The sequence below is a fragment of the Paramisgurnus dabryanus genome, chromosome 21, assembly GCF_030506205.2.
Source record: "Paramisgurnus dabryanus chromosome 21, PD_genome_1.1, whole genome shotgun sequence".
NCBI lineage: Eukaryota > Metazoa > Chordata > Actinopteri > Cypriniformes > Cobitidae > Paramisgurnus > Paramisgurnus dabryanus.
Window position 1 is genome coordinate 23,629,436 of NC_133357.1, and position 24,873 is coordinate 23,654,308.

At 36.9% G+C, this 24,873-nt stretch overlaps 1 protein-coding gene across 1 annotated transcript in view; it reads right to left on the bottom strand.

Annotated features, from left to right (window-relative positions):
* Window positions 1–24,873, bottom strand: part of samd10b (sterile alpha motif domain containing 10b) — a 98,637-nt gene that overhangs the window by 27,653 nt on the left and 46,111 nt on the right. Inside the window, exons 2-3 of the mRNA XM_065286324.2 lie at window positions 24,301–24,479; window positions 5,725–5,893 (exon numbers count right to left, since the gene is read on the bottom strand). Of these exons, the coding sequence (XP_065142396.1) occupies window positions 5,725–5,893; window positions 24,301–24,479 (348 nt within the window). The remainder of the gene's footprint in view (window positions 1–5,724; window positions 5,894–24,300; window positions 24,480–24,873) is intronic.

Here is a 24,873-nt window from a genome sequence, read left to right on the forward strand (position 1 = left end):
GAACATGAGAGATCATAACACTGCGCAAAGTCATACAGGACAATGGATATGTTGTGACTAGGTTTGTGTTGTATACATTTATGCATTTATCAGAAACGTTTAACCAACTTACATTGCATTCGAAATCTACGTATTACCAGTGTGTTCCTTAGGAATCGAATCCATGATCCACGCATACGCACTGCTATCCAATTCAGCTATGAACCACTGATAGTACATATTCGGCAAACATTTCATATATTTCTTTTAAACGCATGATGTATTTCTTATGAGGAAATGGTGCCTCGGGAGTGAACATTTTCTGTTTTATGAAGGTCTCTATTATATTACAAACACACGGCCAGTAATTCAACGGTTTTGGATTCAGCCCTGCAGAAACACTTTTTGCCAGATTGCCGTTCACCTGGTGCTTTTGTGTAGCAGCAGACGGCTCAGGTGAACAGCAGAAATGGATTCCCTGCAGACGGGTTTAATGCGTTCCTAAATAACACCCTGAAGATAGTGATAGAGGTGCTGTCAAAAACAAGATAAGGTGGAAAAATGAGGAAAAAGAAAGTGGTTTCAAAATGGTTGAAAAGCTTATTTTCACCCATCCAATATGCCTTTATCCTGAATTTATAGCTTGAAGGAAATGGAGGGCTAAAAATGGGCTTTAAAGAAAAACTGATTGAAAAAAAATGTTGAAAAATGTTTTCATTTAATATTAGACATGTTTTTGAAACATGACAGAAGTCAATAACCTTCAGTCTTCATAACCAGCAAAGATCAGCAGTAGTTTTTCATATGGTAGGGTCAGAATTTGGCGTAAACAACATGAAAGCATGGATCAATCCTGCCTTGTATCAACAGTTCAGGCTGGTGGTGTAATGGGGCGCGGGACATTTTTGTGGCCAGTTTGGGCCCCTTAGTACCAATTGAGCATCGTTTAAACGCCACAGCCTACTTGAGTATTGTTGTTGACCATGTCCATCCCTTTATGACCACAGTATACCCATCTTTTGATAGCTACTTCCAGCGGATAATGCACAATGTCACAAAGCTCAAATCATCTAAAACTGGTTTCTGGAACAGAGATTTGCTTCATGGATGTGCAGCCGACAAATCTGCAACAACTGCGTGATGCTATTATGTCAATATGGACCAAAAATCTCAGAGTTATGATTCCAATGCCTTGTTAAATCTATGCCACGAAAAATGAAAGCAGTTTTGAAGCCAAAAGGGGGTCCAATCCAGTACTAGCAAGGAGTACACCAGCATATAGATGACCTCCATGCTGAAAAACCAGCATACCAACATATGTTGTGTTTTGGTGCTGGTTTGCTGGTGACCACCAGCATAATTCCCAGGCTGGTTTGGTGCTCGTTTAGCGTCATCAGCATACCAGCACCAGCATCCCACGCAGCATACCAGCACCAAAACACAACTGGTCTTGCTGCTATGCTGGTGACCACCAGCTAAACCAGCACCAAACCAGCATGGACCAGCAGGGGAATGATGCTGGCCTATGCTGTTTTTCAGCAGGGCTCAAAGCTAAAAAACATGAATTAAAAGCCACAGAATCCAATTATGATTTCACACAGCCCTTAAGACATCATTTAAAAAGGTGAACTAGTGATTCATTTGGATTCGGTTCAGGGCAATTCACACTTGCAGCTATAAAACATCTGACTCAAAAGACCCAAAACAGTGTCAGAAACTGTCTGTGCCTGAAGCGAAGTGACGATCGTGTCTGACACGGCCACTGACTCGGTGTCATCTATTTCCAGTGTGTACCACTGCTTCAAGCGCCGGGGTCAATGACCCAAGGAGAATCGCACACAAACACTCACAAGCACACACACAGTCTAGAAAGAGGCTTGATAAATGAAGCAATAAATAATAGCACAGATAATAGAAAAAGGCCATTGGGACCATGATAACATTCACGGCACGTCATAAACTGTGTGTGTGTGTGTGACAGAGGGATATGACATAACACACACTTGGATAGAGACACATGTGTGGTTATGAAATCCAATACAATCCTGAAAGCAAGAAAAAGAGCACACAAGCCATCTAGGCATTAAATCTTTTCTGAGGTTCAAGACTCTTTAATGATTGGCTAGACAGATGTCACATGACTGAAATGGTTTTGACATGCTGTTTGTACAGTATTGAATGGGATTGTGATTCATAAAATTCACAGCAATTATTGCCAGTCTAAAATATTACGAAGTCCACAAACAACAACATGTATCATATTGTTTTTGTACTCTATGGTTTACGGTTTACATTTAAAGGTAACGTGTCCTATTATCTGAGATATGTTTGGAGGTGTGGACTACAGCTACTTTGACTGATAAAACCCCCTCAAACATTTGGAGTTTGCTCTGCACAAGAAGAACACACTTATGGGAACCATGCCTTGCCAAAAAGAGCTTTCAGAGGAGCTACGAAAAGCTGGAAAGGATTACAAAGTTATTTCAAAGACTTTAGAAATTCACCAGTTTACAGTTAGGCAAACAATCTACAAATGGAAACGCTTTGGGACTGTTGCTACTCTACCAAGAAGTGGGCGACACCAATGACACACATTAATGAGGTAAAGAAACAACCCTGAATGACAGCCAAAGATTTGAAGGCATCATTGTTCATGAGTCTACAATACGTAAAACACTGAACAAGCCGGGTTTCCATGGCAGGACACCACAAAGTAAGCCGCTTCTTACTAAAAAGAATATTGCTGCACGCCTGAAGTTTGCAAAAGAGCACATTGACACTGAATATCGGTATTGGCAAAATGTTTTGTGGACTGATGAATCTAAGATTGAACTATTTGAAAAACACACAGCGCTACATCTGGCATATAAAGGGCACAGCATATCATTATGAAAACATCATCCCAACTGTAAAGTATGGTGAAGGAAGCATCATGATTTGGGCCTGCTTTGCTGCATCAGGGCCTGCCAGCTTGCAATTATTGTAGGTAGGGATGCATAACGATTAATCACGATTAGCAAAATAAAAGTTTTTGTTTGCATCATATATGTGTGTGAACTGTATAATAACTTTGTAAAAATAAATGCACACACAGGCATGCATATATTTAAGAAATGTTTAAGAAACATTTGCATTTTTATGTATAATTTATATTATATATGTAAATATAAATACTTAAAATATTAATATATATATATTTTTTTTTTTCTTAAAATGATACATGCATGTGTGCATATTTATATATACTGTACATAATTATTATACACAGTTCACACACATATATGATGTAAACAAAAACTTTTATTCTGCTATAGATTAATCGCAATTAATTGTTATGCATCCCTAATTGAGGGAAGGATGAATTCCTAAGTATATCAGACAATTCTTCAGGATAATGTGAGAATGTCTGTACATCAGCTGAAACTGTGTAGAAGGTTGGTGATGCAAAAGGACAATGACCCAAAACACTGGAGCAAGTCCACAACAGAATGGCTTCAGAAAAACAAAATCCACCTTTTATAGTGGCCAGACCTCAACCCAATAAAAATGCTATGGATTGACTTAAAGAGGGCCATACACATGAGATGTCCGCCAGGAAGAATGGGCTAAAATTCCTCCTCAACATTTTGAATGCTGAATGAGTGTGCTCAATAAAGACATGAAAGATCAGATTTTTGTGTAATTATTTTTAGACATATTGGGGTGGTTTCCTTTACAGGGATTAGCTCAAGCCAGGACTAGGCCTTAGTTTAATTAGGAAATAAAACTTGTTTTAACAAACATGCCTTACTTGTGAGTTGTTTTGAGTTTGGACAGCTCTTACATTTTTTTTAGTCTAGGACCAGTCTAGTACCTGTCCGGGAACCCCCCCCCCCATTATGTTTGTCAATACCCTTGACATAGATGAAGATCAGATCACATTTTATTCAGAAAACCATGAAATTTCAAAAGGTTCACATATTTTTTCTTGCCACTGTATACGTCTATATGCATCGCACACCCACACACACAGACACATTCTATAACCACCTACTGTAATGTGAATTAGTGCATTACCATTGCGGTGGTAAAATACTGCCACCGTCAGAGCCGTAGCTATGTAGATGCAATTTTACTTACTTACTTAATTACTTAGGAATTCTTGTTTTTTTTTCACCAAAAATATCAAAAATATAAATACAGTTTTTCCAGGAGGACATGCATGAAATGTAACGTAATGAGTATTTCATGAAAAGTCTACTCTGGTGACCCCTGGATGGCGAGACCTACACAGTAATGGAAATGGACCTGATCTGACAAATGGCACAGTATTAAGGTGTATAATAGTCCATTAGGGAGTGAAACATGAGCACACAGTTCTGGGAGTCAGATGATAGTTTATTATAGAGTTTATGTTGTCTGCCAAACTATTCCTCTGAGAGACCAGAATAATTGTACATGAATCTGTGGATCTAACACAGTGCCTTTAGATATGTCTGTTGGCAAGGGCTGTTGTGAATTGACCAAACTGTCTGTCTTTAATACATGACATTTTTCAGCAAAGCAACAGCAATGGAACTATTTGTGAATGTTATTGGCGAATGTTAATGTGCTTTAACATTCTTGGCATTTGAGACTGAGCCTTTATTTACTTTTCATGAAGAGATATGTGCTGTACCTGTGATGTCATAACTTGTTCTATGTCATAAAGAGAGTTGTGTTTTACCTGTGATGCCATAACGTGTGCTGTGTCAGAAAAAGAGTTGTGTTTACCTGTGATGCCATAACGTGTGCTGTGTCAGAAAGAGAGTTGTGTTTAACTGTGATGTCATAACGTGAGATGTGTCATAAGAGAGTTGTGTTTTACCTGTAATGTCATAACGTGCAATGTGTCAAAAAGAGAGTTGTGTTTTAGCTGTGATGTCATAACCTGTGCTATGTCATATAAAGAGAGTTGTGTTTTACCTGTGATGTCATAACCTGTGCTATGTCATAAAGAGAGTTGAGTTTTACCTGTAATGCCAAAACGTGTGCTGTGTCAAAAAGAGAGTTGTGTTTTAGCACACAACTCTCATTAAGAGAGTTGTGTTTTTTTCCTGTGATGCCATAATGTGTGCTGTGTCAAAAAGAGAGTTGTGTTTTACCTGTGATGCCATAACGTGTGCTGTGTCAGAAAGAGAGTTGTGTTTAACTGTGATGTCATAACGTGTGCTGTGTCAAAAAGAGAGTTGTGTTTTAGCTGTGATGTCATAACCTGTGCTATGTCATAAAGAGAGTTGTGTTTTACCTGTGATGTCATAACCTGTGCTATGTCATAAAGAGAGTTGTGTTTTACCTGTGATGTCATAACGTGTGATGTGTCAAAAAGAGAGTTGCGTTTTAGCTGTGATGACATAACCTGTGCTATGTCATAAAGAGATTTGTGTTTTACCTGCAATGTCATAACATGTGCTATGTCATAAAGAGAGTTGTGTTTTACCTGTGATGTCATAACGTGTGCTATGTCATAAAGAGAGTTGTGTTTTACCTGTAATGTCATAACGTGTGATGTGTCAAAAAGAGAGTTGCGTTTTAGCTGTGATGACATAACCTGTGCTATGTCATAAAGAGATTTGTGTTTTACCTGCAATGTCATAACATGTGCTATGTCATAAAGAGAGTTGTGTTTTACCTGTGATGTCATAAAGTGCATGATGTGTCATAAAGAGAGTTGTGTTATACCTGTGATGTCATAACGTGTATGATGTATCGTAAAGACATTTGTACCTGTGATAGCGTGGTGGGAGAAGGCTTCCACATAGGTCAGGTAGTTGTGTGGACAATGTTTCTTCAGCCACTTACACACATCCTGCTGGGTCCACAGCACCACTGGTTTGCATAAACTGGAGAGCGTTGGACTGGTGTGGTATACAGTGAAGGCTTCACCTGGATGAATCTATAAAGCAGAAAAAACTTATCAACTGTCATCATTATTATAATGTCAACTAAAACCAGGAAAAAACAGACATGGCATACACTACTGAAAGATTAGGGTCACTTGAATGAAATGTTTTTCATTATCATAAAAACATTATGATCTAAAGGTATTTTAATGATAATGATTAAGTGATTCCTAACTTTTTGGTGTTGTAAAGTGTGTTCACCATTATATTTCGTTTTTATCCTACTTGGCTTAAAGAACATTTACAAGTGTGAGAACACGGATTAAAGGAATAACATCCGACACACAACATCACACACAGAGTTTGAGCAAATGCATGAGTGAATGTGAGATCCGAGCAGAAACATGAGTCACGTCTCATCTAATGTCAACCAGCAGAAAGGATATGATCTAAAATACACACATTTATGGCAGCATATGGTATGGCTGGCATATTAACACACAGCACTGTGTAATGCACTGAATATTCACTGAAATGTTTCTTCTTGTAGTGAGTCATTTTCTCCATCTTCCATTCATAAATTAACATGTTTTTTTCAGCCTGCTGTTCTCACCTCTTTATTGTATGATAGACAGTGTTATATAAAGGTCAGATTACATCTTGATCAATCTGCTAAAATAATACCACAAACAACAACCATGGGTCGCAATTTGATGCACAATAAAATCTGAATTCTGGAGCAAAACCACTTGAGAGCCACTGATCAAACATATCATTATGTAATAATGGTACATGTAATATTGCAAGTTCACCTCAACCCCTGCCTATCTCAAATTACTAAACTACTTTAATGTATCAAACAAAAAACCAAACACAAGGTAGAACTGTAATAAAACAGCAACAGAAGGATTAATAAAGTGGGAGAAGATATAATGAGATAACAGAAATAAAAATCTGTCTGTATAGCATCAGGGGGTAATGTGATCATTAAAACAAAAGCAGCTGTGTAAACACTACAGTACTCGTATAATTATATCCACACTTTATTCTTTAAAAATTCATCATCATCACACTTTTATGACTCTCTGCTGAAGATAGTTGTGAAAGGGGAACTGCAATAAAAACTTTTACTAGAGTACATTACGCAAGTCTGGGAATATAAAACATTGCTTTTGCGTCCTATAATATGTTTTATAGTACACAGTTATTTTACCAATGTGCTTCATTTATTCTGTTGTGTCTGTTGTACTACAGTAAAACATCAAAAGCATATGCTGTGGAGACCTACAGAATGCAACTAGAAAAGCAATAATTAGTCTTTTATATGTAGGGTATTGAATATTTGCAGTCTTTGTACGATGGAATGTAATTATCATGAACATTTCATGAAAGTATCATAAGAGAAACACACCACTGAGGATAATAATGTTAAAGAGAGGATCACCAGAGGGCAGCTGAGACAATAATATTTAACTATCATTGCATAAATTTCTTCATCTTTGCATAATCTCTACATAATTCTTCCACAGAGAAATTAATGAATAATAAATAAATAGTTACCACACTACATTTGGAAAGAAAATACAAACATGTTGTTGCCTGAGGAAAACCTTGTATCACCATTTTTGGTCTTTTTTTATACTTTGGAAAACTCGTTGCTTTTTATTCCCCCTTAAGTCTGCTTGTGGGTATTTATTAAATAAAAAAATTTAAAAATAGCAAAACTTCGTAACTCCATTGGATCTTGAAGCTCAGATACAAAGCCACTAAACACCACCTACGTTAAAAATTTGGTAATGATATTAACCAAATTCGCTCTGCTTGTATTAAGTGTTTACAAAATACCTTCACTTCAAACCAGCTGAATCCCACCCGCAGGCCATTCAGAAATACCGCCTTGTTGGCAAAATCCACTAAACACCACATTGATTTTTCAGCAACGTGCACGGAAGATAATTGGATGAACGACCGCACACAAAACAACTGTGTATTCAAACTTGGGTCCCTTGTGAGTACCGACTGTGGCCATCACATGGATCACAGCGCCCCCTAATGTGTGGCTAATTTTCTTCATTTTTGTTTTCTTGCATTTATCATGTGCAATGTTACTAGTTGCATCGTTAGTGATTTTACAGCTATTTATAATTTCTTGTCCAAAGAAGTGGAGGTTTATGCCAAAAAAAGCTTGCATGCACTTAAAGGGTTTTGCAGCGAAAGACAGTCGAATTTGTTACCAATAAAATGACTAAAGTGACATTTGTGAAAATTAGTGATGCACCAAAATGAAAATTCTGGGCCGAAACTGAAAATCCTGGATGCACTTGGTCGAAAAACAAAACCTGAAAAAGACTTTTAACCCTTTCACCGCCATCGATGAGTTATCTTCTAAATTAAGAGAAAATATTTACCTGCTAATAACGATTTTTTTTATGGCAATCCATATTTCCGCTATTATCCATCAGGTAGCGCTTTTACCCAACTTATAAAACACTAAAGCATCCACTGATACAAAAACTCCTTGTATGTTTTGATCATCATTCTGAATCTGATCTCTAACAAAAGTCCTTTACAAAAATGCAATTATCTCTGCTTTTTGCTAATTTTTTTTTTTTTTTTAAGAAACCTGCCCATATTTTAGATGTGCTAAAAATACAACATATGAAGATAGGATGAAACTTTTTTTGTTTAAAAGCAGAGGGTCTGTTCTTTCATTTGATATATGTATGTTTATATATTTAAAGAAGAACTTTTTCGGAAAAACATTAAACTTTTGTGAAAATCATAGCACCAGCATTTTTTTATAAAAATGGCGAGTCGCGTTCCGAGGTGTGCTCATCTATCTGTACAATTTTGGTCTGTCTGTGTTCTGAAGACGGTGAAGTTTACACTCTTTCGAGTGACACCAAAGGCAGCCCATCAGCGTCAAGTGCTTGCATTTCATAATGAGGTTGCCAGTTATGCCCGAAAGGATGCCAAATAAGTGCAAAACCATGCGTTTAAAATCCCCAACCCTAATATAGCTTTTGTTGTGGTTTTCCCTTTTCAGATGAAACAATCTTCAGTCTAAGGTTTTGATTTCAAAGATGGACTTTATTGTCAGCAAATTCTCGCCATGTTCTTTTTGAACAAACTGCAATGCATGCTGGTATTTTTCCTACAATCACAATGGTTCACTACGTGATACATATAACTGGTTATATCCATGGCCGGACTTACCATTGGGCTTGATTGGGCTTGAGCCCAGGGGCCCCGGCCAATAGGGGCCTCCGTGCTTGCTTGCTTGCGTTCGTTTGATTTGTTCAGTCGTTTTAATTTTTTAGTTTACAGCCTGAGAGCCTATTGGTTTGGTGCAGAATTATTTGGTGCTGCATTTAATTCGTTAATATATATATGTCAGTCATCTTGGTGCTGAATATGACACGCTGAGTTTACCGCTTTTGAAAACCATAGATGCTAGTATAATAGCGAATACGCGAAATGGGAGTCATGAATGAGCTTTACAGATAATGAGAAAGAGCAACGCGAAAATGAAGCGCTCAGTATGAAAAAGATTACTAGAGTAGGCTATGATCTTGTAACTCTGTTTTTTCTTGTTTGTTTGTAATCTAACGTGATACGCCGTTATACGCAATTTACCCACTAATGGTCAAGGATTTCCGTATACCCATTTAAAAAAGCGTTAAAATACTTAACAGTCTGTGACAAACCTTTGACACTTTCATTCATAAATTGACATCTGAATCACTCACCATTCGCATGCTCCACTTGCTACTTTGGCGGGTTTAACCTCATATACAGTCGGCTATTTGGTATTTGGTGCATTTGACTTCATGCTGCACTGCGCAATCCGATCATCATATGAAATCAAATTATCACGGCGCAAAAGTGATTGTAAAGCAGATGGGTGTATTCATGTTGTTCAACAAAAGCCAAAAGAATGACATCAGAGTACCGCGAGAGCGATACGAGAAGTCTGCTTTCTAATCGCTCTCGCGGTACTTTGACATCACCAAGCGGTCTTCGTAGTGCCAAATGAAATCCAATCTGCTCGCAGTCTGCAGCTCACACATCACTAACCAAACAGTCCCTGTGGAGAAATAAACCAGTGAAGCAGAGCTACAAAACATAACAAAATCTGGAGAGTTAACAACGCACATGATTATATCAACATTTTAAATCATCAGTCCAGTTTATTACTTCATCTGGAGGTGAGGATTCACTAAATTATGGCCATGTTGATGTCCTGATGGTTTTTGATATAATCCACTGGCTAGCCTAACTTTCCTGTAGTTTCTCTTTCAGCATGTTTGCTAACAGAATCACAGTTTAAACTTCTGAAAAGTGTTCATTTTTATATCTACGTTCAAGGTTTTAATGTATTACGTTCATATCAGACGCAAAAATGTATTAATGATCATCTTCTCCACTTTGGTTTTTGGTGTCTAATATTACATGATGGTCTTGTCATAATTATTAAATTACATCCTAAAATCTTTTGTTTTTCATTGTTAAACACTGCACCACTTAGGCTATATGCACAAAATACACTTGTTGATTATGTTTATAACATTATATGGTGTGTAATAAGGTGAATGTTTATCAAGACATATCATTCTTTTCTTAAGCTAAGTCTTACACAATGATTTTAAATGTTGTTATGGGGTATTTTTTAATGTGCATGATTAATTTGGATTTGTGACATCCCTAAAAATACATGATTTAATTTTAGACTGGGCTTATGTTCTGCTATAGAGACATAGGGGCAGTTTCCTAGACAGGTTTTATCCTAGTCCCAGACTAAAATGCATGTTTGACACACACCAGTAATGTTTTTTGTAAGGTTTGTTTGTAAAAACTACTTGAATGCCCTAATAATAACCTATAGCAATAGGCCTAGTGCTGGATTAATCTAAACCCTGTCGGGAAACTTCCCTAAAATATAGTTCTATGATATATTTTTTATTTTAGGTTGTTTACTGTATGTGTGCACTCTCAGAAGATAATATACACAAGTTGTCACTGGGGTGGTACCCTTTCAAGTAGTACACCTTTGTACCTAAAGAGTGCATATAATGGGTACAAATGTATATATCTGTACCTAAATGGTCAATATTAGGAACCATTTAAAGGGTACCGTCCCAGTGACAGCTTTTGTTCTGATAGTGTAGGGCCCAAAATTTATTCAAGCCCAGGGGCCTCCACCCTGTTAAGTCCTGCCCTGGTTATATCCATATAGACAACATAAAAACATAATGGTAAAGTATTTGATACACATATTCGGATTAAAACAAACTACTTCACTTTCTGAGAGAGGTTTTTAGGAAGCTTCTAAGGCATTACAGACCCAAACAAAATTTAATTGTCTACATGTCACATCACAGAACAAGGATAAATACCCCATTCAATCATTCTATGTCACCTTTTAACATTAAAAAAATGCCTTAGCTAACATGAACTAACAAGTTTTTCAGCATTTACTAATCTTTGTTAATGCTGAACACGATTTGAACAGTGCAGTTCATTTTGCAAGCTTGTGTCTGGAAATATGCATGGTTATAATTGAGCCATCTTTTTTTCATAAAAATTTGCATGATTCAAAGAGGCGGAGAGGAATGACTTCATCTAAATATGATAAACCATCACTGATCTGCGTCTGGTTAAACTAGATTGCCAGTGGTTAGAAAATAAGATGCAGGTCCAGCCCCAAACTACAGCATTAAAAAAAACCGACACAACACATTTATAAACACAGAGACAAAAGAACTGGGTATTCAAATAACAGAATATATATAAAACATTATGGGTGGCTCATATTCTGTAGGGATTCATATTTTGGCTGGGAAATAAGAATGAGGCGATGAGCCGGAGAGCAAACAGGATCTGGGGAGAGGTGCTTGTTGCCACCATCAACCTCTGCTCTCTATTTTCCAGCTATCCATCACTCACTATCTCCACCAAACCAGCATCTGGTCAATAAACATCCACCCCTGAACCGGTGAGACCTGATTCTGTCCAGCCTGGAACATAAAGTCATTAATAATACACAGAGGAGCGAAACTATGGAGAGACTATGGGCGGCCATTTTGAATACATGTCACGGATGCCTAATTAGAGGAACAGCTCTATCTTCCTAAACTAAAGTAAGCAAAATGTTATCCTAATAGGTTTAGCAGACTGGGCATCTGTAAAACTAACTAAATAATATCAGAGGGCTATGCATGCGCTGATTGATGCATATAGGTCTTATACAGTATATAATGCATAGATATATTTTGATATGTAAATGAGAATCAGATATACGTTTCTTAACAAACATGCATGTTCATAAGAGCTGATTTATTTTTCCGCCAGTGGATGCTCGTCACAACGTCAAGCAAATGTTTAGGTCACTTAGCAACAACAGACGCTCTGGAACAACAAGTGAGGAACCTTCTGTGTTCCTCTGCCCCAATGTCAACATTTGTACCTTTTATTCTGAGAGTGCAAAAAATCTGACCAATCAGGTTGTGACATTATCCTTTTGCCTTTAGGTTCAGTTCTTTGTTAAAAAAATTGTCAGTGAAAATGCGTAGCTAACCGGAACACATTTTTTGTTCAAACCGAAAGTACCAAGAGAACCAAGCTACAAGTGTGAACACGACCTGATAAACGTTATGTTTAAGCTAATAAAAAAAGAAAGTAGATAGAGTTTATGAAGTGTAGTGAGACACCGCTGTGCTCTTTCTGGGTTATTGAGTTCTGCTGGCAGTATTAGCTCATGTAGTTTCACATCATATTTTCTCAAGAGCCTTTAATCATACACTCTGCCATCAATTCTTAATCAGTGAGATTTATATGTGTAGATTATTCATTCATCATCATCTGAGTCTCGTTGGAGTGCTTCCACCAAAATATCTCAGATGGCTCCAACTTTCGTCTTTTTCTTATGTTTTTTCTGCCACCTTTCTCTCCCCCATGTTTTGCTTACTTCTTCCAACTGTCCTCTAACTCACCTTCATTCATTCAAATCCCATTATTCCCTTCTTGTCTTTGTCTTTCTAATCTACCTCATTTCCCCCTTCGTGTCCACTCATCTTGGTTTCACTCACTCTTTTTGTCTGCTTTTGTCTGTCTGCTCCTCTGTCCTTTTATCATCTCCAGTTGGAATCATTTTGTGTCCCTGCTGTGTGTCTCTGGTTCCCTCCATTGGAGCTGAATCGGGATTAAACTTTAAGGACTAGATGGGCGACATCTCTTTTAAAATTCCAGCCTCCCCCCACTAACACCCTCTGTTTTGCATGTTTTGCACTTAAAGAGCAGATAAGTTAGCTTAAAGGAATAGTCCATTTTCTTAAAAGAAAAATCCAGATAATTTACTCACCACAATGTCATCCAAAATGTTGATGTCTTTCTTTGTTCAGTCGAGATGAAATTATGTTTTTTGAGGAAAACATTGCAGGATTTTTCTCATTTTAATGGACTTTAATAGAGCCCAACATTTAATACTTAATTCAACACTTAACATTTTTTTTCAAAGGAGTTTCAAAGGACTATAAACGATCCCAAACGAGGCATAAGGGTCTTATCTAGCAAAACGATTGTTATTTTTGACAAGAAAAATAACAAATATACACTTTTAAAGCACAACTTTTCGTTTTTCGTACTGTAGTGATTTTCAGCCGCGTATGCTCACTCTCTCAGCCAAACTCTGTTTTTCTCTTGTGTGTTGTGAGAAACATAACGGATGATGATTAGCTTAATTTCCATCGGTAGCCAACCAGAGTTAGAGTTCACAAAAAGGCCCGCCCACACGCGCAGTCCAAGTCCAAGGAGCGAGCAGCAGTGTTAAAAAGTCTGAGCAACTTTGTCACTTTGTCGCTAGATTTAGCATCTTTCTATCACTTTAGCGACTTTATAGGACAAATCTAGCTATCTTTTCTGGCGTGGTTGGAGACTTTTGTAGACTGACATGAAAATACGCGTCGTTTTCTCTTCTCAACGAGCAGCGGTGCTTCTGCTGACTGTGCCCCATCTCAAAGCACTGACATGCACCCCGGTCATCGCGCATCAATCACTCCGAAAACACCGGCGACAGGGCGATGGCAAGTACAACAAGCTCAAAGGTAGCGGTCGCAAACACGAAGTATAAAGCACTACTTTTCCATTGTTGAGGTGAAAGGCAAGAATGTTTGTGTAATGTGCAACTTATGCCCATGAAGAAAAAGTCTCTCCATGTCTGTGGCAAGTAATTCTGATCTAATAAAGCACCTCACATCGTCACATGCTGCCACAAAATTAGTGATTTCTCTTTAGTATCCATTTTAGTCATTTAACATATTTAATTTTGTAAGGCGCATTCAAGTTATTTGAAATATAAAAATTTTTTTAAGTAACGCAGTAATTACTTTTCCTGGTAATTAATTACTTTTATAATAATGTAACGCAGTTACTAACTCAGTTACTATTTGTGAGAAGTAATTAGTAACTATAACTATTTACTTTTTTAAAGTAACGTTCCCAACACTGGAGCGTATGCAGTTTATGATGGTTTCTCTGCTGCTGCTCTGTGCCCCCGCCCTCCGAATTTGTCATAAGTCACTAAGAACAATGCGTACACTACGCTGATTTTCTTTCCTGAATACAGAGGAGTCTAAGATGGCGGCGTTACCGGAAGCTAGTTATTTTCATTTATAAAGTTTTACATTTTGATATTTCTCTGACAACACCGCGCATATTATGTTCAGAAGGCCTTTGTTTATCATCGTGGAGGCGTTTGGATTTCTTTTGTGAAGGATGGATGCACATTTTTTGAACTTGAAGGTCGTGGACCCCGTAACTTTACATTTGATTAACTGAAAGATCTAAAACATTTTCTAAAATAACTGAAAATGTGTTTGTCTGAAAAACGATGGACATATGCATCTCGGACAGCTTGGGGGTGAGTAAATTATGGGTTTAATATCATTTTTGGCCGAACTATCCCTTTAAGTTGATTTGATAATATAGGTAGCCTTGATTTGTTGGGTCAGTGTCAGTTTTTTCATTAAGTAATTTGCAATTGTATGTATTGGACAGAGATTGCAACAAACAGACAGCTTTAGGTAATTTGCAGTAAATTTATTCAGTCATAATTTCTAGTAACATTTTTCTCTCTGTGATACCGGTCTATTTTTCCTACGCTCATTTCATCTTTTAAAATAAATGTAATCTTTCAGGCTGGCTCCACTCCCACAATCTTTCGCTCAGCTCCGGGACAGCTTACATGCATAAGAACTCAATGATTCCTCTCAGCCTGCTAGGAACTGAATGAAATGAGACTTCGGACACTGCACTGCATTCATTATGTCTCCACAACATCTGTTCAGACATACACAGCCAAAATCTAACTCACATTTAAAAATCTGTTTTGGGGGTTCAATTCTTGTTGGAATTCGTTCATTCATCCTATATTGCATACTGATCTTAACCCTCTGGGGTCTAAGGGGTTTTTAGGGCCCTGGGGAAGTTTTGCCATGCACTGACATTTGTGCTTTTTTCAGTTGCTTGAAAACATATTAATGGCAAAAGTCTCATAACACTGTGTTCATCACAAACTGGGCTACAATATCATATAATCAACATGTATGTACATGTTTGTATTTTTGAGAGAAAAATGTTTATGCATGGTTTTTGAAAAAGCAAAATTTTTAAGTCACTGATATAACACCACAAAACTCATTCTAAACATGTTTTCCCAAGACTTTTCAAAAAAACATCTAGTAGTCTAGAGTTTTTTCTTCAAAATGATGTGAAAATCATATGGCCTACTCAATCACATAAAGCAATACATTGATTTACAATTTCTAAGACACTTTTGCTTGGGAAAGGCTGTATGCGTGGAGGCGGGAAAGCTCCTGAATAATCAGTGATTGACAGCTGAGAGACAAAAGAGTTGAATAATGAGCCACATAATAAGCCTTGTGGGGATGTTCAACAGGAATGTAAATTTCTCTGTAGTAAAACAATGATAAGGTTTACTTTTCAATATAATGTAAACACACACACACACACACACACACATTATATATATATATATATATATATATATATATATATATATATATATATATATATATATATATATATATATATATATATATATATATATATATATAATGTGTGTGTATATATATATATATATTTCTATTTAAATATTTTCTATTAATATCACAAGTATAAGTTACCTTTTAAAAACCATAGTAGCCTAATCATGGTAAAGGTACTGTTTGGCCATCATAAAGTGAACACAGGGTTTGTGTTTGGTTGGCCAGCGAGAGGTTTACTTTTGTGCAGTAAAAAGCTCAAAAGAACAACTGCCTATCGTTGTCTGGACTCCTATTTGTGTTTTTGTAAGCATTATAGTAGAAACACAACCAGGGACACGCGTGATAAACTTATCAATGTTTGTTTACAGCCGCCGCCATTACCTCACGTGTTGATCATGAAAGCAGTGAATGTGTGCACATGCGAGTGATCCTGTGTTTAATAAACTTGCTGTGCGGAGATATGCGCTTAGACGCAACTAAATAAGCATTGTACTGTTTGCAATCGCGTATTTTATAAGAATACCAAAAAGCGCGTCGAGTTTCCTGACTCGCGTGTTTGTGTATGTGCGTTCCCGTCGCCTCAGCTGTTTGACGGAAGACAAAGAAAACACTCGCGTCTGGAGATACTGACACACATCCGCAAGTAAATAAGGATTTATATGTCAGACATCGATCCCGTCACACTGACGAAGCACACACACTCGCGTCTGTCTGGAGATTTAGGCGCGAGTAAACAAGTATGTGATGTGTGCAATCGCATCTTTTATAATGATACCACAAAGCGCTTCAAATATGAGGCATTGTGTGTTTGTGTGTGCGTTTGGATGTCGATCGAGTCACACTCGCGTCTGGAGATAACTTTAGTTACAGTCACGAGTAAACAAGTAGATGTCATGTTTCCAGCACTCGGATTAAATAGTGATGGTCGTTTTCGAAGCACTGCTTCATGAGGCTTCGAAACATTTACGAATCTTTTGTTTCGAATCAGTGGTTCGGAGCTTGTTTCAAACTGGCCCAAGTCACGTGATTTTAGCAAACGAGGCTTCATTACGTCATAACTGTTTCGAAACGTTTCGAAAATCCGATGGTTCACCACTAGGGGGAGTTGATCACATGACCAGTGTCTAATAAGTTTAGGTCAGTTTTATTATGAAAGTTCATAAAACATTCATCCTTCTGACTAATAACACTGCCATGTTGTCTACTTTTTGTTTATAGACATATTTAATGACAAAAATGTGCATAATTAAAAGGGTAGTTAGTTTTATTCATTTGTTTGCCCTAAATAAAACTAAAAACACATAATACACTTTTAACTATGTCTTAATTAAGTTAAATTTTTTTTAACATATTTAAAAAAAATCTTGCTATTATTTTGTAAAAAAAGTGCAAAATGTTTGGACACATCTGCTTATACACTAATTTGACCAGCAGGGGTCGCCAGCGTGTGTGGGTTTCGAACTGCTTCGAAAAACTGAATCAATTTTCGAAGCAATTGGTTCAATTGATTCGAAGCTTCGAAAAGCTTCGTTTCTCCCATCACTAGGATTAAAACTCAACACAGCAGTGAATGGCTGCAGATACGAAATGTCCATTGACTGTGGGGTTGACTAATGAATATGGATGATCTCTGCTCTTTTCTTCAATGGAGCGGGGCGTGGCTCATTATAGATAATGAAGCAACAGAAGAAAGACGGTACATCTCTCTCTTCTAATACAGTTAACAACGAATTACAATATTTGTTTTCGATTTCACTTACATCTTCCAAAAGCAGACATTCCAAGCATTATGTAGACATTTATCTTTTGTTTATATGACAAATATTTGTTAAGTTACATTTAATTTTTCTGACGTGTTTCTGAAAGGACTTCACTGAGGGAGAGAGAACAAAACGCGCATCATGTTTATTTTCTTAATTTTGCGAAAAGCACAACATGCTGTTTTTATTGGGAGTGGACAGAAAAAAACTAGACAATTTAACATTTTAAATGATGTATAAATCATATCTGTATGTCAAAAATCAGCAGAGTTATCTAAGTCTCTTTGGGGAGTGTGCTATTCTGTCTAATTAAAATGAGCTGGCAAAGTTTGCTGACTTTTGGTAATCTGTGTGCTTTACAAAATTGTTTTGTGTCATTGACGGGGTCGGTAACCTTCACGATAATGAGGAAACTAAACAAATCTGGAGGCCAATCTCCTCTTGCTGTCAACCTCAGGTAGCCCCATCAGAACTCTGCTTTAATGAACTAAACCCACTGCATGCTAAACAATATCTATGTGCGCGCTGACTCCTATTGTTCCCATGGATGCAACAGACAGCATACTATTCTTAGGTTTGCGCAAAACTCTGTCAGGAATTGTCAGCATTCTATGGTGGCTTTCACACAGAGAGTTAAGTTTAAAACGGGGCATGATTCACATGGAAAATTGGTAATGTGAACAATGGGGAGTGCACCCGGTAGCGATTGTTCAGTCGCTGCTGTGTTGACACTGCACCATGGATCATCGACAGGGGGTTTCACACTGCATGACTTTACCATAGGAAGAATCACTGACAACTTTGTCCCGGTCCGCAAACTACGTCTCAACAACCAAATACACGCGAGAAGTGACAAGCAAACAATGTGAGTTTACACGTGCAAGAACTGAGTTCTCACGAGAGACTAGGGTTATTATTAAAAATGGTAGCCCGAAGCTTGCCATACAAACTGCATGTGCACTCTTTTGCAGGGAAATTTTTTCGCAATTGCTTCCAAATCTTAACATTAAGTAGTAAGAACACCTATTATGAGCAACACTACAGACATCCTGTGACCTCCAGAGATAAAATGGCTATATGTGTGAACACCCCATAAAATCTTTATAGTCATTTATAGTGTCATTTATTTCGACACGTTATCTGGGTTGTTTTGTCTCCTGAATGACATAGAAATTATGCAAATCACGTAATAGCAATAACATCCCACAAAATTTGTATTAAATGCCATTTACAAGGACTCTTTATAGAGGTCCTGATCACCCTGTTGAGGTTTATATTATAATGATGGCTGGTTGATTGAACATTATGCCCTTAAGAAATAAAAATCACAGCTCAGATCTAATATCGAAATTGCTTCTCTTAGAAAGCAATGATTCAATTGTGAATTTCATGCATTTTAGATATTTCTTCTGAGAAAAATATCGAAATCTCACAAAAGTCTCCATTACACATTCAGAAAAGATCTCAACAATGTCACAAACTCAGATTTTGCCAAGTCTACAATCAAAAGTTAACACTATTCAAGATTTCAATATTTACAGTAAGTGATTTAGCAGATGCTTTTGTCCTAAGTGACTTACAAATGAGCTAAACAAAAGAAGCATTAAGAGCAACACAAAAACACAGTATACATAGCCAAGGGTACAATTTTTATTTTTTAATGACAGAAAAGATAAATAGAAACAGATATCAAGCTCTATATTATTAAGTGAGGTGTTGGCAGAAGAGATTGGGTTTTAGCCGATTCTTAACCTCCTAAGTAGTGATAGACCGATATATCGGCCGGCCTTTTTTTTAAGTTCAATAAATGTTACTTTTATAAATTGAGACATTTGGCGTCATTGTGCCATTTTTATGATGTAAATTGATGCAATGATGTTGTAGAACGTCAGGCGAACGATGATAGGTGGCGCAAAAATTGTAAAAAAAAACTGATTATTTCCCACTATTAATTACATTATCTTAAAGGAGTGTACTGTAGCATGTAAAAAATGCACATGAGCAAAAGCAGTATCGGCTTCAAATATCGCCTCAAGAAAATCGGCAGCCTGTATCGGTCATCGGCTAAGGCTGATAAAATAAAAATCGGTATCGGCACTAAAAAAAAATCCATATCGGTCGATCCCTACTCCTAAGACCTGGATGTCCACATACGTGGAATTAATTTTTTTTCATAATACTTAATTCTGTGTAACTGGAACCTGTTGTATACAAACATGGACAAATACACTGCTTGATGTTCTTCAAAAATATTTGGTTATTATATTTATTTGTTGTTCCCAACCCCAAAATAGCTGGTCAAAATCTGAAAAAAGACAAACCAAAGCTTGGGTCTTAGGAGGTTAAAGACGGCTCCAGAATCAGCAATATGAATGTAATCGTTTATTTAACAATACGCTAACATATTAATTGCATAGCTTTATTCTCTTACTTCAACACTACTGTCAATATTTTAGACAAAGCTGACACTCAAAGAGACACCCAAAAATGAAAATTCGGTCATCATTTACTCACTTTCATGTTGTTACAAATCTGTATAAATTTCTTTGTTCTTCTGAACGCAAAGGAAAATATTTTGAGCAATGTTTGTAACCAAACCATCCGTGAGCACCAATGATCTCCATAGTAGTTTCTTTCTAATGGGGAGGTGGGGGGTGGGACGGCGGGCGGTGCCGGGGTATGGCAATCAAAGGGGCAGGGTGTAAGCATTATGATGAAAATTAAAATTTTAATTTTAAAATTAATTTTGAATAAACTATGACAGAAAATGAACACATACTAGATTATTAATGAATTAAATGTTTTTTCCACTAACGGGAATAGCTGCGTGATAAAGTAAAACTAAAGGGTTAATAAACACAAACTAAAGCAGATGTTGTAGAACGTCAGGCGAACGATGATAGGTGGCGCAAAAATTGTAAAAAAAACTGTTTATTTCCCACTATTAGTTACATTATCTTAAGGGATTGTGTCACTACTGTAGCATGTAAATAATGAACATAAATAATGTGAGTAGAGTCAACGGGAACGTGAAACCTAGCTAGCAGGTTGCTCAAACAACAAAATCATCAGCTAACTTACTTTAAATTTGCAAGAACTATAGACTAATACAATAACAGGCTTAAATAAACCCAAAACATAAGTCCACTTACAGTTCTCACGGACACGCGTTTCATCAACTGGCTATCCTCCAGACATGACGGACCTTCTTTATCTCATTTATCAGTCATTTATCATGTATCAGTCATATAATACAGCGCTGACATTGTAAATTCAGCACATTGTATAATAAGTCTAATTTACATATAAGAGGCGTGTTTATTAAGAAACAATGAAAAAAGGACACCTTGAAAGTCATTGAATTATGAATTTGTTTTACACATTAACAAGATGCTAAATAAATGTACAACCTAATCTTGTAGGTAATTAAATAAACTTCTCACAAGATCATTTCCATATGTAGGGTGTTAGTTATGGTCACAGTCGCCCTAATTATTTCTATCCTTGACAAACTTGCCAACAGCAAACTGACACCTTACTCACCTTGAACTAACAAAATGTTAACCCTAATCATTCCTTCTTCAGTTTCTAACCGAATGCGGTAAATGAATGTTATCTTTAACACACGTCCCATCGGCAAAACTCATTTTCATGCCAGTTCTGGCCTCATGAGATAAGCTTGGTTGGAATGAAGCACAATGCAGCATATTCCACAGGACATCATTTTGTCACACTAACTGGACTCTATTCACGACCGTTGCCAAGTGCAATAATGTGAAATGGAGGTCTAATCTCTAATTTGATCTTGTTATATTGCTATGATGGATTGAAGAACACCCCACATTTCCTATTATTGTCATAATTTAATTGGAGATTGGGCTATTGAGCCGATTTGATAATTTGGGAGACTTTCTTAGCTTCTGCAATACACTTACACGAATACAATGATTACATGTTATGCATATGTGGCAGCTACACCACAGGTATATCATTCATTGGATTGGAGATAAATTCAGATTGTGAAAAGCACAATATAAATAAAATGTAATTGAAAAATATTTTAAGACATTTGTATGGTTTATGCCTTAAAATCTGTTGTTGCTAGGATTATTTTCTACTGCATTTATACATTTACATTATATTTAGCAGATGTTTTTATCCAAAGTGACTTACAAAGATTAGGAAACAATAAAAGCGATGTGTCACAGGGAGGCAATCGTACAAAAGGTGCTTATAACAAGATTTCACTATTCCGAAACAATACCTGTTTAAAGAAAAATAAAGATTTAGTTTCTTAGCAATGAAGTTTTCATCTCAAATCTCCATTGCTGACGTTTGAGAGCAACAAAGGCTCAAGCCATTCATATGCAGTTATTGAAAAGAGCATGAGAGCATGACCGTTCACTTGCAATAAGGAGACAGAAAAGCCTGTGAACAAGTATCAATATTTACTTTTTGTTGTATTTTACCTATTATTTGCAGAAATAAATAATTAAAAACCATGTGAACAAGTAGAGCTATCAATATGTATTTGTTTGTTTATCAGAATGAAGCATTTAGCAAGGACTTTGTAGTGTAAATAAAATGTATTCGCATGTATATGGATAAATAGTTACTTGTTATATTCTCAATAAAAAGACAATACATTAACATAAAATATAAATTAACACATTTAGTTCATTGTTTAAAGGTGGTTGCCAACCTTTTTCCTTGTTTTTTACAAGCAACGTCAATTCTCACGCAAGAAGTACGATACGATTATCTGCAAGTCTGTACAGCGTGTCGTGAATGGGTTAGCATTTAGCCTAGCGCCGTTCTTTCTTTAGGATCCAAACAGGGATGAATTTAGAAGCCACCACATGAGTAAGTATGATGGCAGAAAATAAAACTTGCATATTTTTTTAAACTGATTGAAACGAGAACTATATTGTATGGCGGAAGAGGACTTTTTGCAGCACTTCGACCTCCAGTAACATCATCACTCCTGACTACTGCTCGCTCAAACTTCCATCCAATATTTCTGCGCCAGAGGTCGAAGTGCTTCAAACTAAGTGCTCTTCCGCCATACAATATAGTTTTATTCCCTAAAATATTTATTTATTCCCTATATTTTATTTCCTTTTTTATACTTACTCGTGTAACTAATTGACTAATCCCTGTTTGGATCCTAAGGAATGAATGGGGCTAGGCTAAATGCTAACACATTCACAACATGCTGTACAAAGTTTAAGTACACATATTATATAAAGAGAGGTATGTATTAATTTGTCTAAGTTGAGGTTAGAACATAGTAAAATATTAAAAACAGTGGTGTTTTCCTTTAACTGACTTTAAAGACTGTATGTGTGAAAGAGACTAACGTTGCTGCTTAGATGTCTGTTGTTATTTATTTCTGGATTTTTCAGTTCCTTGTTATGGATTATTAAAGTTTTATTGCTGCATTTGGATCCAGCCTTTATTGCCTTATCATTACACCAATTCAGTTTGGTGACGTCAGTGTCACCTGAATTAAACGCTTCTTCTTAGCTGATGAGAGAGGGTTGGATAAATCCGTAACAAAGTTAACATTTGTTAACCATTGGACAGAGACTGAATGTGAAAGGCTGACACTACACTTTGTAATTCAAATGGAAATCAACCTTTCAAGGTTTGGCCTTTATTCTAGTTGTCATAACCTTGAATTTTGTCAGCACTGTGTGGGCGATTTTAAATACACGCTAGTGACCTTCTCCTGTTTACACACAGACAGTAGCTTTCATGCAATACTGAGCCAATCCTGAGACCAGGAAAAATCCATTCAATTTAAAGTCACAACATCAGACACCTACACACACACACACGCACGCACGCGCGCTCCCCTTTACTCAATGCTCTCTGTCAACCAGAACAAAGATATTTAACACATAAAGTAAATAAATCAAACATCACTATCAGTCATTCTTAAGATGACACATTACTAAATTATATTTCCTAAACCGCTCCATTCAAATCAATTATTCACAACGTAACAGCCAGAGCATAAAGAGCACACTAATCAAATATGTACATTTAGTTAAAGAGGTGATAGTGTTTTTAATAAGACTCGCAACGCATAAATACAGGAATTACTTTTCACGTACGTCTATCATTTGTGTCTGCTAATACAAAAACCATGTGCATTATGGGACACTTTAGCCCAGGCTTAGCCTAATTCTTGAGTAATGATGCAGATAATAAAGCTATAATATTTTTACATCACAGGTGATTTTTCTTTTCGCTGCAGGTGGAATATGACTCAGATATGACAGTTTAAGTGTGCAGTGAGGACAATGGCAGTAACATTAATGAATAACTGTAGTGAGAAGTTAACCGGTCATGGTTGGACACAGAATATCACAGCACTGTAAGCGAATGTATAAACCTTTATGTGACCAGCTGTGAGGGAGGGACATAAATATTTAATTTGATGGTAAGTAAAGTCGAGGATTTTGCACCGAAAAGGGAGCTGAAAGCATGACATCGCAGCAATGAAACAAGAATCACTTGTCAACATTTTGTGTTATATACTTTGTCACTTACACACTAAAAAGACATGAATGGGTAATTTGGGTAATTTTCAGTTTTGAACACTAAATGAATGTGACTCTGGTCATGTACCTGTATTTCCTCTGTGCCGGGTTGCTGTAGTAGTTTGACGGCCCGTCTTGTTACCCGTTGCCCATGCACGTCATGCCAGGAAAGGTTGCCCCCGGCCTTATGGGGCAGCTGGTACGTCAGTTCCTCTGCTGAGACCGTGTGATCCAGCGCAGTCCTACAGAAACTGAAGCTGGACGCAGCTGCGAGAGACAGAGCAAGAGAGTAAAACGTTATCAAAATCATAAAGAATCTTAATGGATTATTAGGACAAGCATTACAGCATCATTTGTATTGGCATAGTCAAAGGGCCCATCACTGTGCCATTACATATTGACCCATACTAAACCGTCTTTAAATTTATCATTAATATTCACACAGTTTTTTAGTCTATAGAGGAACTGTGGATTAAAAAAACACAAACAAATTATAAACAGTCAATGAAAACACACACACCTGCAAACATTTATGGCAATAGAGAGCTAGTGGCGATGATATATTTTGCATACTTACTAAATAGTTTTTATTTTCCTGTGACTGAAAACCCAACAGGTCCTACAAAAAAAGCATATTGTCTCCTTGAGAGATCAGGCTTAC